This window comes from Mauremys mutica, chromosome 14 (genome assembly GCF_020497125.1).
Source record: "Mauremys mutica isolate MM-2020 ecotype Southern chromosome 14, ASM2049712v1, whole genome shotgun sequence".
In the NCBI taxonomy this organism is placed as follows: Eukaryota; Metazoa; Chordata; order Testudines; family Geoemydidae; genus Mauremys; species Mauremys mutica.
The window spans coordinates 28,337,026-28,363,798 of NC_059085.1; the positions used below are offsets into that span (position 1 = coordinate 28,337,026).

A 26,773-nucleotide genomic window follows, 5' to 3' on the forward strand; every position below is an offset into this window, starting at 1 on the left:
GGCCTGGAGACCATGTTAGACCATATGGTCATCACCCTCTCCCTTCTCAGGGAGGACAAAATCCACATCATGGGCCCACGGAAGGGAAGGGGAGGTGGGGAAGGACTTTAGATCTGATTTCCATGCAGGGACTGTCTCTGGAACCCTGCCCTGCTGCCCAGCAGGACCTCACTGGTTCCACTCCAGAGCCTCTCCCTGGAGGCAGGCACCAGATTTGTCCCTAAGAGCATACACTGCCCTTTGCTTAGCAACAAGATAAATCTGCAGCAGCTTGTGGTCTCTTCTGAGCCTGGGTTTCTGTGTGGCAGCTGAGCCTGTGCCATTATGGTAGCCAAAATAATAACAGTAATAATAACTTTAGCTAGTGTTGTTTGTGTAGAATGCTCCCGTTTTTGGGTGTGCCTCAACCTAGATTCATAGATTCCAAGGCCAGAAGGGATCATTGTGATAATCTAGTCTGACCTCCTGTATAACAAAAGCCACAGAAGTGCCCCAAACTAATTGCTAGATTACATCCTTTGGAAAAACATCCGCTCTTGATTTAAAAATTGTCACTTAGTGAGCTGTTCCAATAGCTAATTACCCTCACTGTTAAAAATTGACACCTTATTTCCAGTCTAATACAAATACACATTTATGAATGACGGGGCTCCTTTAACAATTTCCTGCTTGTCCCATGATAGGGTGACTGGCAAGATAAACCGAGATTTTTCTTGTACTCTCAGTGGGACTTCACTGTCAGGTGTTGTGCTAATGCAGTGTGGGCCGGCTTCTCCCCCATCTTGCACTCTGAGTCAACGGTTGTCCCTAGACACTTGCAGCTCTGAAGAGTAGCATTTTACACCCACTTTGCAACGGTAAATGATTACACAGGTGCAAGACAGTGGAGAATCAGGTCCTGGTGCCTGCAACTGTGTGTTTTCTTTGTTACTGATTTTGTTGAGATTCTCTTCTCTCCCCCCAGCCAGCCCCCCAAAAATATTAAAATTCCTTAAAATTATTAAAATGCTCAGTTGGCTAGACAATTTGCCAACACAGACATGGTATCAAGTATTAAACAGTCACCAGGTTTTAAGTTACAGGAGCAAGACCAAATGCAAAGCCTGTATTTGTTCCAGTTTTTGGACCAGCGCATGCTGGTGATGAATAGGTGAAGCAGTATGGTGAAACTTGCATTGCTGCTATGTTGTGAATTAATAGAGGACTTCACTCTCATGGACTGTCAGTCATTAAGTTCTCAGTTAAAAAAATGACATTTTATTGCCCTTATCTTTTTTGCAGAATGACAGGCAAATCACTCCCTTCGCTGCCACTTACAGAATCCCAGGCAGAAGGAACTGCCTGCCTAGATTATCCCAACTGCATTTACAGTATTAAGAGCATTCATCCCAGTACAGTTAAAGGATTCTAAACATTTGTTACAAATCACTTTTTGCAGGTTTATGCAGTAAACTAGTTGTAAATATGTACTCCAGGATAAATGGTGCCATGTAATATTCCAGCCTGAATTGGTAGTTGAGGGAGGAAATGGTTTCCTGTTTTTGTTGTTGTGGTGGTGGTGGTGGTTGTTGCTTTAAACAATTTTGAATTGGTGCAAAAAACAGGAAGTTGAAACTGGTGTGTGCGCACTCTTATAACTCAAGCTAACTTTTGTTTTTAACAACTCAGGTTGTGTATGCAGTTTGTAGTGTGGGCTGATCACTGTGGGTACAAAAATGGTGTTATTTGAGTCTGATCACTAGTTCCTGGCTTAACATAATTTTTTTTTTTTTGGCTGATCACAGAAAACTGGAGGATTGAAACTATATCTGGTTTATTTTTGTCCTTATTAAGCAGCAAATAGTTAACAGTGATGCATAATAAGGATCACAGTGTATGGAAGTAAGGCTCTTACACCATTGCTTACCCTAGGTCAGGTCATCCTCTACTGTTCCGACCGTATGCCCATGCATGAATCCGATTTTCTTCACAGCACTTCTTGTCTGACACTGATGTGGTGTCGTGTCTGCCAGCACACGTCTCCTTTTTCTTTAGTCTCTCTTAGGATCCATTCTTGCGAGGTGCCATGGAGGATGCTGGGAACTGGAGTGGTTCAGTCCTTCGGAGGAGGCCCCCTCAGCACTTTGTAGGCTCACTGCTTTGCATAGGAACTGTGATGGTTCCATTTGCTGCAGTCTCCTGCCCCTGGTAGTGGCCTATGCCTGATGCTATAAAAGAAGGAAAAACAAACTCACCCCCATAATTCATTTAGCCAGTGCATGCTCCCTAACCCCAGCAAGCTTCTGACAGAAGCCAGGAATTGGAGATACACTAGCACAGTTAGGAGATTACAAGGGTAACTGTTAAGTTGTCTATCCATATATCTATATTCTCCATCGAAGGCAGCTGAGTTGCAGTCCCAAATTTGGCCCTAACAGTCAGATCTTTTATGGACATTGCTAAACTCTTTGCTTCAATGATTTCTTGGGGCAGTGGATCAGACAGGTGGATTACATGCTGTTACAAAGTAGCACCTTGTGTTCCTTGTACATTCATTGGCTTTTGATTCTACCATTAGTTCCTTTTCTCCTGTGTTATGGATCCATAGAAGGCACCAAATGGCTTTCACTGTACTAATTTTTGTTGTATATCCCTTTATTTTGTCTCCTCAAACTCTTCTCTTTTCTAGCCCAATAGTTTCATTCTCATGAGTATTCATACCCCTCCCATGCTTCTAGACAGAGCATGTTCTGGTGGTCAGAGCAAAGGACTCCAGGGTTCTGTTTCCATATGTTTGCTGACTGTAGGCTGAAGAAGCATTTGTCCTCTGACCTGTAGCATATCCATTTGAAAACAGGTATAATACTTACATGGGGCTGTTCTGAGGGTTAGTTAAAGATGATTCTTCACATGAAAGGTGCTAAAGTCCAAGGGTTATTATTATTTTTGTCACCTTCTCTCAATCGTTTCTGTTTTTCCCTTTCCAAACTGAATGTAGTCTTCGAGATGGGGATGCACAAGCCCCACCGCTCGCTGTCTCCCAGCACTGTCTTATGCTCTAGGGAGGGATTTTGGCTGGCATCTGAAACTGTGTTGGCACCCACTGCTTGTCCAAGGATTGGGGGCTGTCAGCACCCTTTCCCTCAGCACACACTAGTGCCCTTAGTCTGGGATGGAGAAAGCCGCCGGAAATGTTTGCTGAAAAGAAGTTAGTGAGCATGTGCCAAAATCACCTCTCTCAATTCACTGAGCTGTTTTAATTCCCCAAGGGAACAAATCACACGATGGACAAATGGCTGGTAAAAGGTATTTGTTTAAAAGATGGCTAAGAGTACACATGAGCTTGCAGCCATGCATAAGTTCCAATAATGCAATGAGCACACCAGGTCCCAAACTACATTTTAAACATATTTTTCTATTTTTAAGAAAATGGCTGCTGGGCCGTTTCCTTGTTGTGCTGCGGATTTAGCCTGCAGGGAGTTTTCACAGCTGAGTTTAAAACCACTAAACCTGGGAGTTTAAAATGAAAACCTGGCAGGCTTCTCTCTCCATGGTAGCACTTGTATGAGCTGCAACAACGAAGTTAAATACGTATCATTTCAGGAGTTGTGCAAAGAGTAAAGACTAAAGCTTTGTCTCTCTCCTCTGACATCAGCAGGCCCTGCTTATTGCAACCAGTTATTTGGATTGCTTAATCCAAAAGAAAAGCCTTTTGACATTGAGCTTGTGGGATAATAAACATGAAAGACTGATTCAGAGCAATGGGAAGTTCACAGTCTGTTCAAGACGATTTAAAACTCTAATATAGTGTGGCTTCCTTTGTAGGTGTTACATAGTAGAAGAGTAAGACAGTTTGGATACCTGTTGACTTTGCGCTATTGCTGACAATACATAAGCCTAAGTAGGTCACAGGAGAACAATATTCATTTTACAAAGAGAACCATAAGCGTTTCTTTTCTCTCCTCTTTTTTCCTTTTTATAGGACTTTAATCTTTTATATGAAGAAGCAAAGTATTACCAGCTGCAGCCAATGATTAAGGAACTCGAGCGATGGAAACAAGAGAAAGAACAAAGGAAACATTTCCAGCCTTGTGATTGCCTGGTTGTAAGAGTGACTCCAGATCTTGGGGAAAGGATTGCACTGAGTGGGGAGAAAGCTTTAATAGAAGAGATCTTCCCTGAGACTGGGGATGTCATGTGCAACTCTGTAAATGCAGGTTGGAACCAAGACCCAACCCATGTTATTAGGTTTCCTTTGAATGGATACTGCCGGTTGAATTCAGTGCAGGTAATGGCCTTTTAAGCAATGCTGTCTCATGCTGTAACTTTTTTTATTTCATGTTCAGTTATATGCAGATTATTTGCTTCTGCTCAATTACCTATTTTTTGCCTGGTGAGATCACAGCCTTTCAGGTTTTCCTAAGTCTAAGCAGAAAAATAGATTTAGATTTTGTGTATGTTAGTGCCATGCTGGTCTCATAATAGTGTTATACTGATAAATGCTAATTTTTTCATCAATGTATAGCCCACAGCATTTTTTTCCCTCCAAAGTGCCCCTGGGAAGAAAAAGAGAGTTCCAAAAACTACAAAAAAAAAATCTCCATGCCATTTTATAGAAAATGCAACAATGTGTAAATGCATAATTTATGTCTCACTCATAATTAAATGATGGTGCCTGCGGGATGGACTTAAAAAAATTGATCTCTGCACTTTTTTTTTTCAAAAGGATGTTCTATAAAAATTGCCCAGAGTATTTTAAACAAAATGTATTTCATTTTCTACTCAGAGTTTTGACATTAGGATTAAAATTAAACATATGAAACAAAAAATAACTGGACTGATAGGTGGATGGAAGTGGGAATAAATACCTGGCTAGTCTTTAGGCAGTTGTCTTGGGGGCTATAACTGGTCCATCACAGGGAACGACACATACAACTGCGGGCAAAGCTGCAGAAGTTTGTAGTAGTCCTTGTGCCGAGTGGAAAGAACAGTGCTGATTATGCTGTTAACACAGACATTCATTAGTCAAGGCAAAATAAAGTTCTCTTATTTTGGATGTATATCTTTAAAATATTTTGCAAGGAGGATGTCTGTCTTCGGTGATTTTTATTATGAGAAATGAAGCCTCCAACCTCTGGGTGACCAGTTCCAAGGTTATTAACATCTATAGCTGTTCCGTTAGCTGGAATGTGGGAAAGACTTTGAGGTCTGGGGCCATTTCCTAGTGGACACTCATTCACAAAGCAACTGGTACGCTAAGCAATCTAATCAGAAAGGCCAGGGAGCAATGGGCAGCCCGACTTTACGGAGCTCTGTCTAGCCTCCTAGAGGTGGTCCCTTCATGTGCGAGGAGAGTCATATCAGTGGGGCCGCGTGAAAGAGCTTGCGCTGCCACCATTGTACTTGTTCCGTGACTAAGCAGAGGGTCAGTCTCCCAGGCTGCCAATCTAGAACATTTTCTGAGCACTAAATGTGCTGAAAACATTCCGACATATAATAATACATGCAGATTTGCTTTAATAATCTGTATTTTACATTAATAAGTTTCCTCTTTAATTAAAGTTACTATAATAACATTCCTTGATGTGTTCTGCAAAACAGATCTATTGGCAAATTTTGGTTTCACACTAAACGCTCCCAAACATTTAATTCAGCTCAGCTGATGAACTCAGTTCCCTTGGCTAGTTTTGCACAGGTCCACATCCATTTTCTATTTGAGTGAGGTTTAAACTCGGTTGGATCACATTTTGACCCAAGGCCGCCCAGAGGATTCAGGGGGCCTGGGGCAAAGCAATTTCGGGGCCCCTTCCATAAAAAAAAAGTTGCAATATTATAGAATACTATATTCCCTGTGGGGCCCGGGGCAAATTGCCCCACTTCCTCCCCCCCCCCCCCCCGGGCGGCCCTGTTTTGACCAAACAAAATGGAGTCCCTGGAGGTGGGTCAAAGGCAGGGCCATTTGCTGGTGACATGGCATTTTAACAAGCTTTCTGCACCACTGAGGAAGGAGGTGTCTGCAGTCTAGATAGGTTGGGTGAGTCAGTTTAAAGGTGTTAGTGCAACTGTTTTAGTGCACATTGTCTATGTGCCATGGTTAGGTGCATTAAAGAAATTGAAAAGAAATAAAACAACGAAGGGTCATGCTAGTCAGTGACAAACCCAACAATGCACTGTAAACACAAACACTCGGGTGAGGTCCGAAGGCATTTGTTTTGGTAGGTGAGTTGTGGAGAGTAGTGTCACATAGAAAAGCAAAAAGTAACTTGCTCATACTTCATGTTCTTTAATGGGGCACTTTTTTCAGCATTAGTTCATTCCAGTACCCCACATTCCTGGTTGACATACAGCATTTATTATTGCAACATTTATAAATTCTTTGGAACTTACACAAATTCTTTCATGAAATGGTGTTTCATATCAAGGACTCATGAAACTGTACATGTAAAACAAATAATGTCAACATGTTAGTGGATTATGGCCAAAAAAAATAGCAGCCCTCAATTTAAAATTCCCATTTGTATCTGCATTTAGAGTATAAAGTTTTCCTATAATTTATTTTTTTAATCTTCTGACAATAGGACTTAGTGAAATATATGAATATACTTTAGAGAAAATGCTGTGAAAATTGTGTATGTTGAACATTTCAATACTTTATAATTAAGACCATATTTGTTAATATCACTCTGCAAAATTTAAATGAAATGCATTAAGGTATCATATTTCTGTTTGGAGAACTTCCCAACAAAATAACAGCTCATGTCTCTGTGTGTTTAGAGTGCCTGGGAGAGAGACTATAGTAAATCCTAACATAATTGCACTATTTCATATTGATTATGGGAAATCGCAGCTGAGATTCATTTACTTTTTGGCATATTGTCTTTGGAGACTTAAAGGAAAGTAGCTCAGATTTTATTCTATAGATACGTTCATATATTTGCCATCTTACTTTTTAAAGCAGTATAAGATATTCTTAAGGCCAAGTTTGCAAAATATGGCTTCCACTTATCCATGTGCAAGAGCACTCTCAGCCTCCTGCGTGTACTCGGAACTGCACGCATAGCGGTGCGCAACATGCACAGATATTGTAGACATGTGGTGGAGGTGGCATTCTGTAAATTTTGCTCATAGCATTCAGTATAATCTAATGCAAGATGCAGTTAAAATAGTACAATATTTAAACATCGCAGCATCGTTACAGGATTTGACCCATTTTGCTTCTTGCTCAGAAAATTGATGATACCTGCATTTTTAACACAAGGTTACAGCCTGCAGTCTAGTCCTCCAAGCACACAGATAGCACTTTGTTCTATGTGCAGTGTTTTAAAGGTGTAACATCTGTCTGGTTTGTGTGTGTTTATATAGCTGGCTCAGTAAAGAGGAGCCGTATGCTAACGTGCAGCTTGCCATACCTATGGACTAAGCCAACAACATCTCAGCACTAGTTTTACATTATAAGCAAATAGATTTTAAAAAAAGTTTGTAGTAAAGCTATTGACATCCATGCCAACACTGAGCTTTGACCTATTGATCCCACCTCTCTCATTCCAGTTAAATGGAGACCCCGTCTGTCCTGCAGCACCTGCTGTAGGGGTGGACTGATTCTTTTCTCCACCTTGCCTAGGCTAAGTCTCTTGAAAAATAAATCCCAGCCTGTGGCTTTCCCTACAGCTCCTCGACACCTGGCATCTCCCTTCTGTCTTAGAAGGGGCAATGCTGACAAAATAGTACTATGCCCTGCATCCCATTCTTGCCCCTCGTCTGCTTGTATCCCAGCTCCCACCTCTTTTCATTTTTGAAGAAGGGGGGAGGACTTTCATTTTTTAAATCATTCTTTTACCCCAAATTCTCCCTCTTTCCTTCATCTTCTTGTCTGTTGTTTTCTTCTCAATTGCTGGGGTGGCTTTTCCTCCCTTCAGTTGTAATATTTTCTTACATACATAAACTCCGTAAAAATCAGGGCAAAAGTCAGTGAGATTTGGCAGATGTAACTTTATTAGAACACAAATCACTTTGTCCCAGGGCCAGACGGAGCTCCCAGGGCAAGCTGATTCAGAGCAGACTGCATGACTCAGGCAAAGCTGTGCTAGAATGAGCGTTTCCTTTTCCTTTTCCTTGCCAGTCTTCTGCAGCCAGGCCAGTGAGCACCAGGCTTTAGTTGCCTTTCAAAAACTCAGCTATTTGAGGCTCCCACAGATGAACCAGCATGGATCTACTACACTGAGTTCACACCATTGGCTAGTCTGATTCAGTGTTCTGCCTCTGGAGAAAGCAAGCAAAAGAAGCAACATCCTCAAGAATGCCCGTCGTCATTAGCATGGTTATGTGCATGGGGGGCCAGGGCAGAAATCTGGCATTAGATTCCTTTTTGTTCCCCCTTAGCGATCACTTCATGCCTTAAAGCATGAGATTTGATGGCATTTGTAGTATGCAGAACAAAAAAAATCCATCTAATGTTGTCATTCATTACGAGGCTTAAAAAGAAATGGTTTCTCTTCTGTAGTGTAGATCCTATACAAACACCGTATGGGTTTTCTCCCCACCCAGTAGTATAGACTAACGTTATGCTTATTGCGTTGTTGGGACAAAATATCTAGTCAACTGAACAATCTTTAAAATAAGGCAACAGCATGGCCCGACAGTCCTGCTGGTAAATTATTCAATAGATCGTGCCAGGAGTTAGCTTTAACTAGCTAAATAATCAAGCTCAGTTTTTACTGTTGTGGACTCAAATGTCCTGGTTCTGTGACATGGTGAGTTACATGATACCTATATTATGAGAGAGATCTTTATGTACTCTAAGAATAGTACAATCTGCTCACCTTTGGTGACATTTATAGGTAGCAAAATAGGCAGGAACAGTGTTTCCTGTCTGTAAAGTAAGTATTGGGTCAGTTTATTTAAACAAACTAAAGACACTATCCTGACTTTTCAAAGGTATATGCTAACATTAGCCTTCCCTCTGTGGATCATTTCTATGGCACTTTACTGCATAGTACTTGGCCTAAAGAATATTCGTAGTGTAGCAGTGCAAAGGTTTGGCTGGAAAGGTTTTTGGATGCAGATTTCAAATATGGGTGTGCTGATTCCTTTTGCACTGTTATTCTGCAAATCTTATTGTGCACAGTGGGTTAAGTTATTCTTCCATTTACACCAGTGTTTCCCCACTGAACTCAATGGGATGTAGCAGAGGACAGACTCTTGTTCTGCTCCTGCAATAGCAGTACATAGGCATTGCCTGGCCTATTTGGGAGACGCATGAGGAAACTGCCTTAAGTCCATTCTTCCCATACTGATATGGTCATTGCCGATGCCTAAACAACTGCTGCTAAAGTACACTCTAGGCCTGTATGAAAAAGAGTGTTCACTGGATGTTCCTATCTCAAGTAGTAGTAATCAATCTCCAGCCCTTAGAGCTGCACTTCAGCAGGAAAAGAACAGTGAAGGCCCCCTATGGCACTGGAGTGTGAACAATGAAAGTAATCGACAGGAGTGTGGCAGATGATTCTGTGCAATGTTACTGCCCCTGACTCAATTTTGACCCCACCTAGAGCGAGTGAGGTTCTTTGATTGGTTTCAAACCCATGGCTGTCGAAGAACAGCACATGAAACTAGCGTCCAGGCAAACCTGCTGCTGAAAAGCCTGTGTGCACACCTAATCTGTTGGAGAAATAGTTCATCAACAGTTCATCCATGTGCAAACATGACCCCTGTCATCCAGCCAACGGTGATCTGCAGCGTTAAGTGCCAGTCATGCAAATTAAAGCTGCCTCTGGGCTGCTTTAACTCATGCATCCAAATTACCCCAAGTTTTCTTTAAAAGAAAAAAATACGTGGAGAATACGATTAACCTGCTTGCGCCAATTTGTTTTCTTATCCACCTGTCTCTGGCCTCCCCATCCCATTCATGGTTTCTGAAAGCAGCACTAAATTCTAGGAAGAGGAGAAGGAGTCTGTGTGATTGATGCTAGAGAGCCTTGGGAGGTGACACTCAAAAGATACGCATGATACTTACTTGAGCTCGGGAAGGGCTCAAAATCTTTGCAGCCCTTTTTCCTTGAGACTTTCCATATTAATAATGAATTATGGGCACTTGTTATTATGACTTAAACCTAGTGTTATTTTCCTGTAAGAGAGAGCATCAATATCACTGCAGTCCGGTATTTTACTATATAATGTACTGAACTGGTCTGCTGAGTGCTTATTTGTTTGATTAATTTTTGTTTTCAACCGAGGTTTGCTGTAAGCGAGACTTTAATCACAGTGTAGTCATTTAAGAATAAGTTATAAAATTATAGCTGTATAATATTCATTCTATGAGATCTGGAATGACCAAATGCATCATTCAGATCCACTGCTCCAGGATGCTTTTATCACATTCCCTAATGCCTAAAATTGGCTAAAATTAATCTGCACTCTTTTTCACGTTGCAGGTGCTAGAAAGATTGTTTCAGAAGGGATTTAACGTGGCAGCTTCCTGTGGTGGAGGGGTAGATTCCTCCCAGTTCAGTGAATATGTGCTGTGCCGTGAGGACAGAAGACCACAGCCCACCCCAACAATCAGAATAAAGCAAGAACCCCTGGACTAGAACCAACCTTTCCTCCTTTGTAACCATAGAAGTGTTTAATAGTCCCTTATGTGAAACACTAAGGATTTGCAAAACAGTATTAGCAAACAAATTGTGACTTTATGTTGCCAATTAGTGATATTCGAAAACTACCTGTCACATAGCCAGCCATGAAACACGTTTGAAAAACCACCTGTTTGTTTTTCATGATGAACAACTGAGCATGCTCAGCGTACAAGGCTTTGTGGGAATGTACTTTCAACCGAACAGCTGTGATGTTGAAAAAGGCAAAGCTTCACAAAGTACTGACCCTTGATTGGGCTTCTGCAGAAAGACCAATTAAAGCAATTTGAATATGTCAGCTGGAGAAACGACAGTTCTTTTGACAGCATCCCTTCCCTCCTCAGTGATATTCTAAGGCAATGAAACAGGGTCCACCAAAAGGAAGATGGTACCTTAAAAACTGCACTGAGTATCTTCCCTGTCTGAATGCCACACTTCTCTCATATCAGATTTATACGTTTACACCTCCATATGTTATGTTACGTTTCTGTGATTGTAACTCATTTGTGCAAGCAAATGGCTTATTTTTATAAAACATTTACAACTGAAATAACTCTGTGTACAGAATACAAAATCAGAGAAGGACCAATTCATAGTCATCTGGTGCTCAGTATGTAAACACAATTGAGGACTAGTTGTGGCTAATGTGTGCAAAAGTAGGGATTTTTTAGTAAGGCCATCTGACATCAAAACGGCACAGCACAGGCCCCAAATGTGGAGTTATAGTTCTTTTGAGATGACAATTTTGTTCTCTGAGTTTCAACGTTTTGCATCATCAGTGGAGTGGTGGTGCTGCCAAGCATTTGCCAAAGCATCTGCCATTGCCCTTTGTTATTCTTTTACTAAACATACTTAAAACCCACGTGTAGGAGCAGGTGTTAAATATTTTGGACACCCCCTACTCTCCATGGCCTGGGAATTTTTACAAAGGATGATAAAGCCCCATATTTCTCTGTCTGACAGGAGCAGGCCAGGTTTTGTTTATTTTTCCTTCTATTAATTTTGAACTACTATTAAAATACTGATTTTCTAGCTGCCCTGTATCTGTATTTTTTGCTTTAAAGAAGCCATTTGTCTGTAGGAGGTTACTGTTCCTTTAACAAATACAGTATCAACTCTTCTGACTTACGCAGCTTCCTTAACTCAGGAGACAGCACTGTGTTTGCAGGTGCAAGTATATAAATAGCATTCTGCTAAATCCTGTTTACTGCTGTTTAGCATGATTGGGTCCTCAATAACTAATTCATGTGTTAATCGCAATTTAGTTTCTCCCACAATAATTTATAGAATACTGTTGTAGATGCTGAATTTTAATTAAACTGTTTTTAGATGCGTAAGTACAGCTATATAGAACAAGGTACTGAGTATTAAATAGTCAGCAATATTTGACAATTCTGTTTCTCTAATGCCATCTGATTACTTGGGCAGAAATTAGGACCTGGAGTTTAACACTAAATTTTTCAAAAGTGCCTAGTGATTTTGGGTGCCCATGCTGGAGACTGTACGTGGCTCTGATTTTTGGAAAATGCCCTCTGAAAAATCAGACTTCTTCAAATTGCCCCCGATTGGGCACCCAAAATCACAAGTCACTCATGAAAATCTTAGCCTACTGGCCTGCTGCCTTAGCAGAACAGTTGACGGTCATTTGGCCAAATCTGTCTAAAGATTTTTAAAGTTATTTTATTTCATGGTTTTATGCTTGTTTGACACACTAAATAAAATTGCTAGGTACTGCCATATTTGAAAAGATGGCGCTACGTTACCTTTCTATGTAAGATATCTGTAGAATTGTATATTATACATTTAATATTGTAAAAAAATTTAACGTATAATTGTCATGTATTTGTGTATACACATTTCTTATACAGAACTTCATGCCATACACATTTCTGTAAAGTAAAAGATCAAAACTGCAGCAAGTAGAATGAACACTCACTTTATCTCCCACATTCTTCAAGAGAGGTAAGAAGCTTGGGCTGTATTTCCACTGGCCTTTGATTGAGTTCAGCTTATTGTAGCCATCTCTTCAAAAACAGTGTTTGTTTATTGATTCTATAGATTTAGTTCAACTTCTGTTCAAATTCTCCTTAAAGCATCTGTTTAGCTCCTAGCTTTTACCATGTATATTCCGGTTTTGTATTCATTTCCTGAGCAGGGTGATTCAGAGAGAAATGGAGGCTGGACCCTTATGTGTCTGTGCATACTGTTCCATTCATTAACATTCAGCTAGGAGAGGAAAGTTCTTCTGTAGTTACGGTACATTCAGGCTTCAGGAGTATGGGCCAATCCTGCAGTCCTTACTCAGGCAAAACTGCTGAAATCAACAGGAGTTTTTGCCTATGTCCCGGGTTGTATCAGTAGGAACTGATATTAAGCACCTCTTACAAGGGGGTGAGGACTTTCAGCTCCAGTTGAAGTAAAATGGAAGTTGAAGGGCCCTGTGCTCCTCTCAGGATCAAGCCCATAGGCAGAATGCTTTAGATGTATGTAGAAAGCCATTAAGTATTTGTGGTTTTGTTTGTCTGTTTTCTTCTGTTTGGTGTTCACCATATTTTTATAGCTCAATAAAGCAGCTACAGTACCGACAGCAGTTTGGTAAGGTGGCATCATAAAAGATTCCAGTCTGCTCCAACTGAGTTAAATGTGAACTTGAGATGGAAAGTTTGAGCCATGACATCACAACATTAACTGCAAAATAGCACTGCAGCAAGCAAGACATATGGAAACAATCACTTCGTTAGGAGAAATATGCCCTTTTTTTTAAAAGGAAAAGTTAAGCTAGGACATGTTCTTTTAGTTAGCGACTTCAGGTCACTGATTTAATGTTTATTACAGTTTCATTTGTATCTCTTTTACTTTTTTATATCCCTGTATTCTAAAGTAGCAATATCAGCAAAAACTGATGTGGATTTTTACTTCTGTCCTAAACCATAGTAATACAGCTTGATTAAGAACATTGCTCAGTGTCATGTAAAATAGTTTTTAAAATATCACGTCTCTAGTAAAACTGTGGTTTGCAGACAGCGAATGCTTTTAGTTTGAAGGCCGAAAAGTAAACATACCTTGTTTTTTAATCTAATTTCACTGAACAAAATTGGTTGGAATCTCTTTGCTGAGCACTGAAACTGTGGTTTTGAGAACTTCAGTCTTCTCTAGCACTTTTACATGTACTGTTCTGTGCCACTGTGCTCCCAAGTCTGAGAGAAAAGTGAAAGGAAAATGTTATGTTGTGCTTATTGGACAAGTCTTTAAGAAAGCAAATGTTGTGTGCATTCACTGACTGTATTTAATAGCATCAAGGTTTGTTGACAGTTGTATTAGATGTTTGACAAAGAATAAGAATCAGCACAACAGAACATTAAATACTCAGTTTTAGTATTTCTTTGTGGGTATTGTTAATATTTTAATGCAAAATGTTTTTGAACAGTGCTTAAAAACTACAAGACAATGTGAAACTGAAATTAATGTTTGATAAATTAATACTGTATGTCACTCAACTGTGTTACTTTAGTAAATTGTTTTATTTCTTTACAAAATAAGTACAAATAAGGAAGTATGTTTTCACACAAATTGGGGTATTTACCAGTATGTACAGAAATAATCAAAATAACATAATTCTAATAAACACAAGGTCTTTATAAACAATATGTACACATTATCAGTACATTTAAAACATAATTTTACACTTCCTGACCTTAAATATGGTATGAATAATCTTTTGGCTAAATAGCAGCAGTATAAATTTTGTTCTGCTTTTAACAAACCTTAAAATATAATTAAAATTTTTGTTTTTAAAACTATTGGACAGATAGTTCTATTTGTGCTTTCAATATTGTTTCCCATCCAAAAAAAAATAATGCCTCAAAAAAGTGGCAAGTATAAACATAGTAAAATTTGAAAATATAAATAAGCAAATGCCTCCCTTCAATCGTTACTGAAAATACTGTTGTGGCTGAACTATAACTGGTGTCCACCTGCTTACTGAATACCATATCCAAAGCCTATTAAGAAGACTCCCATTGGCTTTGGTATCTTATGCTCTAGTCCGGCAAAGCAGTTAAGCACGTGTGTGTACTTACACCTATTCACATGCTGAAAGTTTCACACGTTTAAGTGGTTTTCTGGATCGGGTCTGATCATGCAGCAAGGTCAACTCCCAGTGACTTCTGTGATGACACTGATGACCTTCCAGGATTGGACCCTGAGGACTTAATACTGCTCGCACTGACTCCAATGAGAGCAGGACTGGCCCCTCCATAACACAACTGGTTTTGACCATGACTTTAAAAATCGGTGTTGAATACTCTAAAATCTTTACTCTCTCATTTTTAAAACCACTATTAGACCATACTCTTCACAATAAATAAAGTTTTTTTAAAATAAAAAACCAACTCAGATTCATGTTACTAACCAGCTGCTACAAATGTACAAAAGGTTGAGCAGATTTAGAAAACAACTGGAAGCTATTCAAGGTAACTCAGCTGGGACGTGAATGCACAGATTTCATACACTTAGGAATTGGCTCAGCAAATGAGTAGTAAAAGCAAAAATCATAAATATATAAAATTTGTGGGAGTGCAGGATGGCTACTCTTTCAGCTGTGCAAAAAATTGTAATTGTAACTAATCTAAAATTATAATAGGCATCACTGTGGTTAGTCATTGAAAACAGCGCTAGTAAAAGTTAAGGAAACAGAAAAGCTAGCACTGTTATTGAACATACTGCTAATAAAACAAATACCATCCTTCAAGCCCAATCCTACAAACCCTTCTTGCAAGTTGCCCAGTGTCATCAATGGGATGACTTGTGTAAGCATTTGCAATCCGGCTCTGAATTGGTATAAACTCCCTCTCATCTACTCAGGTTAGCCTCATCTAAAAATGGCCAAACGCCGTAAAACTTCAAGCATAGATCGTATCCATGGATTTAACCTCTTTAAAAACCTTTTCCACATTTTCATTTCTTTCTTTCATTTTATGTAAAGGGGATTTATTGCATGTGTCTGACAACTTTGCAAAAACAAACTACTGGAACACTGACATCTGAAAAAAATAGAAGGCACATTCAAATTACAGATTTTCAATGCAGGTTGAGCTTCTCTATGAGAAAACCAGTACAATTCTTGGCGTTATTTAAGCAAAGCTCTGTAGAGCAGGAGAGAATGGCTAGTTTCTCTTTCCTGTTCCATGTAAAAGATGAAGTCCCTGAGGTTTACTCGAGTTATTTTCTGTCGTGTATACTGTCTGGATGAAGGGGCCCCAAAACCAGCCTGACCTCCACTGGTCATGCCCAAAACCTGTAAGAGAAATAAAGACCATTGATGTTCTACAGCAAAACAAAGATTCTTTTCACGCTGGATTTTTTTTTTTAGTATCCTAAATTGATAACTATGAGCCTAACCCTTACACGTCAGAAACTTTACGACTGTGAGTAGTCCCACTGAGTTAACGTGAGTAAAGCTATCCACATGCATTCATGTTTATATGAGATTGGGCCCTCCCTGTTTATGCAAAACAAATTCATCTCTAGTTAACACCATTTAAGTCCATCAAGTTACCACAAGAGAAGTATTTAGCTCATTAAATGTCAAAAGTCTTTTTCAAAGCTAGTTTAGTAGCAGTACTTCAGGTCATCATAGAGGGATGGTGTGTAAGTCTGAACCATGTTCCCGGTTCTTTGTACCCAGGACTGGAAGAATGTGCTGGATGTATATCAACATGTGGCTAGTGTGATTACTCTAGTAGCTGACTGGGTGGGCAGTTCAGTCTGGACTAGATTCTGATACTCTCCTCTGGGCTGCACCGACACAGGCCCAAGGTGATGAGAGACTGAAGCAATTTTGCTAGCAGGCACAATCAATCCTCAGCTGGTAGACGGACAAAATTAAACAGGCGAAAAACCTGGCATGAGAGGAAGCCTCAGGCAGTATGAGGTAGTGCAGACAAGCATTGGTAAAAACATTTTCGAAGCCAAGTTAAATAGTTTCTGCACCTAACTAGTCCAGGGCGAGCTGGCCCTCTGTGCAGAGATGAGTTTCATTCGCTATACCAGCCTCAATTACTGATCTTAAAACCAGAGCACTAAATTCTCAAGATCTAAGAACTCAGTCCACAATTTATAGCCCCTTTAGAATGTTGTTGGTTCTAGAATGGAAAGCCTGTTACCCCGGAACATTGAGGATTTTTCCATTTAGGAGACCACTGTTGGTTTGTACAACTTTTCATTGCTTCCAGGTGATTTTTAACAAAGAAAAATATTAAATAACTTAGAAAATAAGGATTTGAAATATCTAAATTATTTTGAAAAACTTCTAGAATGTTTTTGAGGAGTTCTAGTCGGTTTCGAAACCCAAAACTTACCTGGATTCATCCATTCTTCAAAATGCTCCCAAGGTTGTTTTTGTTTTTTTTTAAAGATAAAAAGTTTTATATTCAAGGATCTTTACTGTAGCACATTAAAAAAACATTTACTTATATGCAACTCTAGTCCCGAAGAGGAAAAATACAATACATTCTGCATAGGGCATAGAGTTGCTGATTTCTTCATTCCCTTTCTCTTCACTCGCCTTGAGAGAGAGAGACTCACACTTGCATGACTATACTGCTCATGAGTTATTTCTCCTCTGTCCAGTTATTAAACTACTGTGAATGGGGGAAATACTGTTCCCCAGCTCCATGAAAACAAAAGGCTCTGAATGTAGTGGAACAAATGTGGACATGCTGTACAGGACCGGGGGATGGGCAGTGGAGATGCCCATAACCACAGTCAATTATAGAGCATTACATCTTGGGAGCTCCTTGTGTGGAGTTGTATTTTGAGAATGGGACAGTGAAGTCAAAGATTCACCAGCTAAATTTTACCACAAAGAGGGCAATGTTTGCAGCAACTGAAAGGGTTGTTCATCCACCACTGAAGCCCATGGGTCTCTCCAATGGACAGCCCATTACTCTAGCTGTTTCAAGTCACACTGCGCATTCTTAGCAGGGACCAGCATCACCAGGGCCAGCTCTAGGACCCAGCAAACCAAGCCCCTGCTTGGGGCGGCACAATTTCAGGGGCAGCATTCCGGACATCCTTTTTTTTTTTTTTTTTGGGTTGCTTCGGCAGTGGCGCTCCAGGAGGGTGTTTTGTTTGGGGTTTTTTTGGCTTGGGGTGGCAAAAAACCTAGAGCCAGCCCTGAGCATCACATGAGCATCTATTTTTACTGTACCATGTATGTGACAGCAATATCCACATGATAAATTGCAGAACCATATGAAGAAGTGCATGTATCATGCACCTTCTGACGGCCTCTTACCTGCACTCCGATCACTCATGTGTTTCTGCCAGGGTCATTGTCATTTTTCCAAAACTCCAAAAAGCTAACTTCTTTTTCTAAGTAACCTGACTTAGACAGGTTTTCCTCCTTTCACTCCAAATGCTGAACCTCCTTTCCCCCTCCTACAAATTACGCTGGCCTGAAGTCCAGCACAGTTAATGCTGGACCCGTGACAGACTTATTTGTGAGGAAATGAAACTATTCCAAACTCATGCTGATAATACTTTTATACTACCATAGCATGTCAGTTTAGACACATATTGCAACTGTAAAGTATTAACAGAATGAAACAATCTAATTTTCTCAAACATTTTCTTCATACAAAGCTTGCTTTCAAAAAAAAAAGCTGGCAAATTCTATTTTTTTTTAATACTCTGAAAACCACTGTAGCAAATAAGTACTATGTGTTCACTGGCCAAAGTGGCTGGAATGAAGAAGAAATAAATCACACTTGTTACATTTATTTTCTGAAATACTTAATTTTTTGTTGGAAAGAACTTTTTTTTTTTTTTTTTTAATAGCGGGTAGGGTAAAAGTGACATTTGTAACCTGAAAGCCAGGTTTGTGTTTTCCTAATAGCCCCAGTATTGTAAGACACTCAGCTATCCAATACCATTTTGTGATTTAGTTTTACAATGCAGATTTTTATGAACAATTTTAGAACAAAGAGTGCATTTAAATTGATGGAACACTAATTTAAACCTGTCAATGCAATCTCTACTTTAGAATGACACCAATTTCTGTTTGGTATCGCACTGTACTTAAAATCATTCTGCAATGCTCCATATGGCAAAAACATACACTATTAAGTGCCAGAGATTTTTTAAATTATTTACAAGAATGCAAACACAGTTAAAACTAATTGTGGAGCATAGTAAGATTGAAGTAATACATATCTGACAAAAAACCACATTTTTATCAGTGTGATAGTTTTTTCATTAATAACTCTGTGTTGCCTGTATCCATAGCAACTAATAAAGGAATCACAAAGATAAAAGCTCTAATAAAAACATAAATGGCTAGAAATTGTTTACAACCTTTATTTCAAAGCCCACCACGTTCAAGCTATCACGCCCACTTCAAGGTATATATCATAACTATTTTTTGTAAAGCAATGAACTACTGCTTTTAATGCAAGAAAGACCTTTAGAAGACAGGATTTAGACCAGGAAAATATTTACATTTCAGTTTGTTCTGCCCCTTCATTTAGAAAGGACATACAGAAATTGGCTATGGGCAACTTCATTTCTCTATCCCCTATTCCATTTTCTGTTGTCCAGCCTTGCTGCTCCATCCCACACTGGGGTGGGGTGGGGTGTGTTTATATTCACTTTTCAGGTTGCAAATCTCAGGGAATAAGAAGACAGTACAGAGCAGTTGGCTTCTCCTCCGTTAGGCTCCACCCATGTTCTTTGTGCTTTGCCCATGCGCATGCAACGTGACACTCAAAAGTGAATTGAGTATCTTCATTTTGCACTGGTGCACAGAGCAGAATGGGAAAGAGAGGCTCAGGAAATCAAATAGAGAAGCATTCAACACATGGTACCGCCATGTTCTCTGCAGAGACTAGCTCACTGAAGTCAATAGGAATCTCTCTCTAGACTTCCATGGCCTTTTGCTCAGACCCCAGCAGTACAGTAGGGCAGATGGCTGTGTGTATATCTGTTTTTTTTAATGATACTGTTGGATTGCCAAACTGTCTGAGACAGTGAGATTTGAATCTATGATCTAAAAGCGAGAAATGGCAGAAAAGAGTAACTCTGGTACTTTGGCCTGTTTAAGGGCACATTTGAGGCATTTTAATCTCATTTCACATGTAATGCAGCATTTGGGACGTATTTCTCAGTTTGTCTGCTGCATTTATGATGGTCTCCTATACAAAACAGACATTTCAGGAAAAGCAGAACAAAAATGATGGAAATAAAATACTGTTCAAAGCTACACTAGACCACCAGATAAGCACCAAATATGTTCCAAAGAAACACACACTCAATGTGGATGTGACAGAATGTACAAAAAAACAGACAATTTTTCATTGACATTAATCCAAAACAACACCCACTATCACTGAGACAGAGTCAAAATGCCCCTACGCATTAAATTACAGTAACATCAGCAGATGGACATTAAAAATAGGCTTAACTGCTCACAAAAAGTATGCTACTACCTTTAGCAAGCAGAATTGCCTAATTTACATATGTAACAAAGGATGTATTTTAAGTTATATAATAGGGGTTGCAATAGTGAACCAATTAAAAAGTTACACATTTCCTCAAATCTGAAAAAAAAAATTCAAGTTTTAAAAACGTGAAAGAACTGTGGAGATACGCTGTGAGATTCTAGCTGGAAAATACAAAGACAAGGGCAAGTGCAGAAGACTGCATTTAATATTTTATCCATCCCTCCTTTACCAGAAAACAACTCAGTCTTGACATCTCTCCTTTGAACACAATCTTGAACTGAGGCTATTGCGTCTCTGTGACCCAGAGAAACAAGGCAATAACGATAAAACAGATCTACTAGTTTTCTTCCCATGCTACATGGCCTGGCCTTGTGGCAGACTAACACTTCAAGCGAAGGTCCAGAAGTGGGAATCATGAAGTAACGCTTCAAAGTAAAGCCAAGACACAGATGCCTGCGGCTCCTGGGGTTCCTAGTTGTCATGTCTGGGTAGGAGAGGGGCAAGGATGGTTGAGGTTCAGACTTCTGTATTTTGACATAGGAATGTAGCTTCAAAAGCAACAGGGCCTGGTTAGGGTGTATTGGAGGGGAGATGTTTGATACAGGGGGAAGTGAATTGGGTGAAGATACTGGGAGTCTTGTCTCTCCAATTTCAATTAACTCAACTGAGAGACGGGGCATCTCTTATCTGGCTTTAAAAGTGAGAGGCCTTTGTGGTCAGAGGGTAATCTTTGGGATAAAATTTAGATAGGTGAAAGAGTGCACTGGAACAGATTAGAGCTACGGGGCAGAGGCACAATGCAAATGAATGAGCATGTTAGAGTGTTGGTGGAAATCACTGGAGAAATTGGTTAGAGTTATCAGCCCCGTAACTGATGGCAGATGGCAACCATTTGTAAATAAACCCTGCAAACAAATACAGTTATGGCAAAAAGGGTACTTCTCCATCTCCCCCATGTAAGAGGAATGCAGCCATTTGCTTTGGATGTAGACCTCGCCACACTTCCTAATACCTTTGTCAACCCAAGATTTGATGACTCCACTTGGGACATTTGGGAAGGTGATCTTTGCCCAGAGCGTAGCATAGTAACCAAAGTCTGAATCTGGAGGTCATAAAGGGATAGGTAAGTCTTCATGTAAAATAAATGTTGCTGCAGGAGCACTGTCACTAGGAAGGACTTCTCCCCAGCTTACTAAGGACTCGCTGCGATGCGCACTATCTCTATGTAGTTTTATTGTCCGACTTAGGTCAGATCAACACAAACACAATTGCTCAAGTCACCCTCGGTTACAGCTCCCAGGGGTTTTTCCCCCTTTAGTTCTCAGGTTCATTCTGCAGCCCCTCCCAGGGATTCTCGCTGTCCTGCTGCTCCTGCTTCCCTGCCTCCCGCCCTCAGGGGACTGTGGCAGTCCTAGCTCTCCAGGAATCACTACTCCCAGGGAGCAGGCAGTGAAAGCCTCATGCCCACCCCTTTCCTAACTGGCCTTAACTCTGAATCACCGAGGTGTCTCCGCGCCCTCCCCGCTCATCTGGGTCTCTATGTAAACCCAGGTGCCCTCTTTTAAAGCTCAACTGGGGTCAGCTGACCAGTCACAGGTGCACTTGTCCTCTTAAAGGGACAGTGTCATGACAAGCACCCTCAACACAAAAGAGAGGGAGCTGCTGGCAAAAGCTTTTCCCTGAGGGTCCCTTGACTCTGGAACATGGTCCCAACACATTGCTCTGCCAGAGCCCGGGTGTGTTAGGCTCTCCTTTCTTTGGGGCATTTGAGGAGGGGATGAGTTCAGGGTAGAATGGAGGGGCTTGCTAACTAGTGTAGCAGAGTGGGAATGAACTAGGATTATGTGGTTCTCCATGGATTTTAGCAGTTCAATGCATTTATTGATTATTGTTTTGTTTCAATATTAGGAGTCTCAAAGCCTGGGGAAGGAGATGGTAGTTGTATGCTTGAAAAATTCTAAGTAAATAAAGGTAAAGTGGACATATAAATACTGAGCTAGAGAATGCAGGGAAGAATAGAGAAGTACAGAACTGTTGTGGCTTAGAGGCTACCGCAGGGAATTGGGAGTCAGGGGACCTAGATTCAAGTGCTCAATCTGCCACTGGGTTACTGGGGCCCTTGGGAATGTAAAAAACAACCCCCCTCCTTTTTGCCTCGGTTTCCCCATCTGTAAAACTAGAATACCACCTGTGTGATTTTAGATCTGTGACTGAAAGGGGCTTTATAAATGCAAAGTAATTATTATTTATAATTAGCTGTCCCACATAATTTAGGGCTCAAATCAGCTCCCAATGAAGTTAATAGGAGTGGTTTCATTGATTCCAATGGGAGATGACTCAAGCTCTTAATTAGCATAACCAAAATGTGATATGTAAAAAAATGACCTTTTAACAGCACCTCATAGATTAGCAGTACTGCATGAAACAATAAAATTGTGGCCAAACTCAATCCTACAAAAAGTCTTAATATGCATGATGTAGAGTCCTTACAAAAGATTTGTTTTCTAATACTATTCCTCACCAAAAGTCACCATTTAGCCTTTCGAATCAACAGCATTTATAAAATGGATTAAAGTTCATTATTTCTTTAGGAAGCCAGTGATTTTCATTTGCAAACATTTTTGGCTCATACTAGTTCAGTGCAACTGCTCCTAACTACTTGGTTCTGGCACGCGCTTGCTTGTTACACCCTCTTTGATGCAAATACATCTCATTTCCCCTGGGCATATAAACACACACCTCACCCTGCAGTCAAACATCAGAAAAACTGATTTTCACGAGTATTTACAAGCGCCTTAAATACCAACACAATTGCAACATTTCACAGACAGCATGCAGTAATTTTTAATGTCACGAAATGATGAGGAAGGTTAAGTATACTGAGCCATGATGTTTAGAAAATTCTCTCATTAAATGTGATCCTTTCAATGGATATGATTCAAACCGAGAAAAAAAGTGGGCGGCCATTACAAGAAGAAAGCTTTCTGAGGTTTCCTTCCCTTAATATATGGCTTTGTTTAGCACAATATAGTACCATGTTACAATGGAAACAGTCAGCTTTATAAAACTACTTCACCTCAAAACCTTCCAGCTGGAAGAGACTGGCATTCACTACCAATTTGTCCACCTATCCTTTCTTGTAAGAGAGCATTACCCACAAAAACACAACCTGATCTCTGGCAGAAATTGGTTATGCAACACTATTTCTAAAACAGAGAGTAACAACCTTGGGAGGAGATCAGTGCACCAGTCTGCCTGAATGAAAATGAGTGATGGGGTTATGTCTAGCTTTGCCTACTGAAGGGGATTAGCTCAGGATGCTCAAGTGTCTGAGCACCCATATGTCATTCTCACAGAGATATCAGTCCATTTGAAAAGTTTCAGTCCCCTAAATCAATTTATGCACAGTGTCCCATGCATAATTACGGTGGGCAAGAGAAACTGAATTTCTGCCCACACAGCGATTTATCTTTGGGTTGTGCAAAGAAAGCAGCTTTCTGATGGCTGCCATTCATTAATGAGAGAGACAAGGTGGGTGAGGTAATATCTTTTATTGGACCAACTTCTACTGGTGAGAGAGACAAGCTTTTAAACCGACACAGAGCTCTTCAGGTCTGGCTTGTCTCTCCCACCAACAGAAGTTGCTCCAATAAGATGATATTACTTCACCCACCTTGTCTCTCTAATGTCCTACCACCTGGCTACAACAACACTGCATGCATTCATTAATAACAACAGTCATTTAGCTGGTTACCTGGGATTCCACCTATAGCAGATGGCACCTTTATCGGAGTGGAACATGCCGGCTGTTAGGATTGTTCTCAAACAGCACTGCTCCCTAACATCATTAGTCACCAAGACTTAGGTTCTTATTAAAGGCGTTTTTGTTCTTTTGTTGGCCTTCCACTGTAAATCCTCTGTTTGGATTTTGATCTTGACACAGCTGCAACTTGTCAGGATCTTGTATTTTATTTTATTTATTTTGCTCTCTGTGCCATGGGTTATAGCTGTTGGCATTATTGTTCCAGTGTCTACGTTAAGGACAGCAAACTTGTTTCAGTAAAATGAGAACACACTCAAAGGAAAACCCAAACTAACTTCAGAGTCAGATCTGTTTGGAATTCTAAGTCTCCTCCACCTGTAGCCAGCACCACTTCACATACCCAAAAGAGCTCCAAATGGTCCCCTCCCCACCATTCTCTATTTGGGCAGGTTCACTCCCTCTGAAGAAGATGTAGCTTGCAGATTGAGAGTGACAAACAGAACTGAAGGCCAAACAGGAGATATAGGCTGAAGGACTGTCCAATGGTTAAGGAAATGGGGACTCTCAAAGATAACCATTCAAAACTGCCTGGACCATATTTTCAAAATAAATGAAGTACAACTGTGCTCCCAAATGCAAAAATCAACATTAAAAGACTTTTATGGTTCCATAGTAAGACAATCAAAAGTCAGAAAATACTAAAATAAGATTGCCCACATAAACTTAACTATGACCTCTTGTGCATTATGGTGCAGTCTTCAACTACATTTCTTAGATAGTATAAAATAGACATATATTATATTCTGTTTACTATAATATGTGCTATTTTAATAAATATATTTTACCAACAGCTATAGATACATGTATATAGCATTTGTAATGTAAAAACTTGTATATTACACCAATTTCAAATCATTCAGTACATTTTATTGGCGTTATTGGGAAAATACTAGCAGAATGTAGCTACACTTGACTGTGGTCACTAGAATTTACAGTGACCTCCAGAGGGCTATGAGAAAATACATCCTTTTAATCTTTATTTGGCAACTTGTGTTTAAAGATCAGATGTTTTAATTTCACACTCTCATAACACCTGGTTAATCACTACTAAACTACTTGGAACTAGTTGCATTTATAATATTATTGTCTCAATCAAGCAGTCATTACCAATCATAATCATTTGTCTAAATCACTCTCTTAAGATTCATCTCAATAAAATAGGCATGCTTCAAAGTAGCAGCATGCATGGTAAAAATAATTTACAATTATATAGCACCTTTCATCCACAAATACTTGACACATTGTATACAGAGCACCATGGAACTGAAGAAACCTTTAACGGAGCGGGCAGCAGTCAGTTGTCTACAGCATGCTGCACAAGAATGAGGGAGGTGAAAGTTTATGCATTGATACAAGGGGAAACCCCTTAGTCTTATGAAATATATCATGGGCTCTTTAACACATACAGCCAACAGAGGTTCAAGATTTATGGGCTGGTCTGAAAAATCTACATAGTAAGCTGCTGGAACTCTGCAAAACTGCCTTGAATCAGCAGAACAAAGCTCCTCCCACTGTCAGGAATCTTATTTCACAGAAAAGGTCACCTGCATGCAGGAAGGCCTCACAGGCCACTAACAACAACAAGCTGAGAGTAGGACTGGAGAAACAATGCCTTCCCCTTCCAAGAATTCAGTCCATTGACATAAGCAGTAGTCATGGAAGCACCAGCAATAATCAGGGCCACCAGCCCTTCCTGGATGGTAAAGTAGATAACACCTAGCACTCCTAATGACATAAGTTGTCAACACTTCCTTAGCTAAGGGGAATCTCCCCCACCCTCTCCTAAAACATGCAGCAATCCAACCAGTGCTAAAAAAACACCCATCACTTGATGTTAAACAGGTCACAAACTATTGCCCAGTGCCTAATCTCATTATTTCATGCAATTTAATCAAGCTAGCAAAAAATCTGTGTCCAACATCGTCTCAGACAACACGGATGATGTGCTAGAAGTATGTCAAAGATACTGAGTTCTACATCAAACAAACACCATTAACTCCTGCCCTGCCCACTAGTGTGCAGAATTAGTGACTGCAGCACCCTGTTCCAATGATCCCTGGCCAGTGTAAGAGCCCCTCAGGGACTGTTACAAGCCAACGACACTTAGTAGCCATAACCTAGTATGGTTGGCCCTGGGGGCCAAACTGGCACTCAGCTTCACACAGCCCCAGAAATGTGGCACATCTTTGATACACCTGAGAAGTCTGTTCCAATAGATGACAAAAACCTAGGTTCTGTTTTTAGCTCTGCCACAAAACTCCTATGTAACCTTGGAAATCACTTAACTCTATTCCTCTGTTTTGTCATCTATGAAATGGGGGTAGGAATATTTGATGCTTGGCATTGTCATATAAGGTTTGAGAAGTGCAGAGAATTATTAAGGTCAGTCAGCCAAAATGAGAATAGAATTTTTGCCTCCTTCACATGTGACAATTGGTCATCTCTCTCGCTCTCTTTTTTCCTTCTTCAGATAAAAGCTGAATAAAACTATTTCGTTTTAAACTGTTCATTATCTTTCTGTATCCTTGACGCCACAGCTAGTCTACCTTAAAAATTTCATGTTTTAGATCCCCCCACTTTTTGCAAGGTGCTCAGTAGCTGCTAGGCTCTGTGGTCCCCAAATCTTTTCATCCATGTTGTTCACCAACTTGCTCTTCGTATAGACCTTGCCATAGTCTCAATCCACAGACATCTTGCAGCTACCACAACTTATTGCCTTACTTGGATTCCAATGAGTGATTTACCTGAGTAAGAACTTCAGGATTTGGAGCTGTATTCTTGTAGACATAATTATGTATAGAATAACCTCTTTATTCTGCGTATGTGTGTGTATACATATATAT

At 40.1% G+C, this 26,773-nt stretch overlaps 2 protein-coding genes across 19 annotated transcripts in view; one reads left to right on the forward strand and one right to left on the reverse strand.

The window, feature by feature from the left end:
• The window catches only part of KCTD15 (potassium channel tetramerization domain containing 15), a 67,317-nt gene extending 52,910 nt beyond the window's left edge, over positions 1-14,407 (forward strand). For all 16 annotated transcript variants that reach the window (XM_044987354.1, XM_044987340.1, XM_044987337.1 and 13 more), the window contains 2 exons: positions 3,962-4,267; positions 10,410-14,407. In XM_044987354.1, coding sequence (XP_044843289.1) covers positions 3,962-4,267; positions 10,410-10,565 — 462 coding nt within the window. In that variant the 3' untranslated portion in view covers positions 10,566-14,407. The remainder of the gene's footprint in view (positions 1-3,961; positions 4,268-10,409) is intronic.
• Positions 14,408-14,537: 130 nt separating this feature from the next.
• The window catches only part of LOC123349356 (transcription initiation factor TFIID subunit 4-like), a 202,600-nt gene continuing 190,364 nt past the window's right edge, over positions 14,538-26,773 (reverse strand). For all 3 annotated transcript variants that reach the window (XM_044987325.1, XM_044987324.1, XM_044987323.1), the window contains one exon: positions 14,538-15,903. In XM_044987325.1, coding sequence (XP_044843260.1) covers positions 15,736-15,903 — 168 coding nt within the window. In that variant the 3' untranslated portion in view covers positions 14,538-15,735. The remainder of the gene's footprint in view (positions 15,904-26,773) is intronic.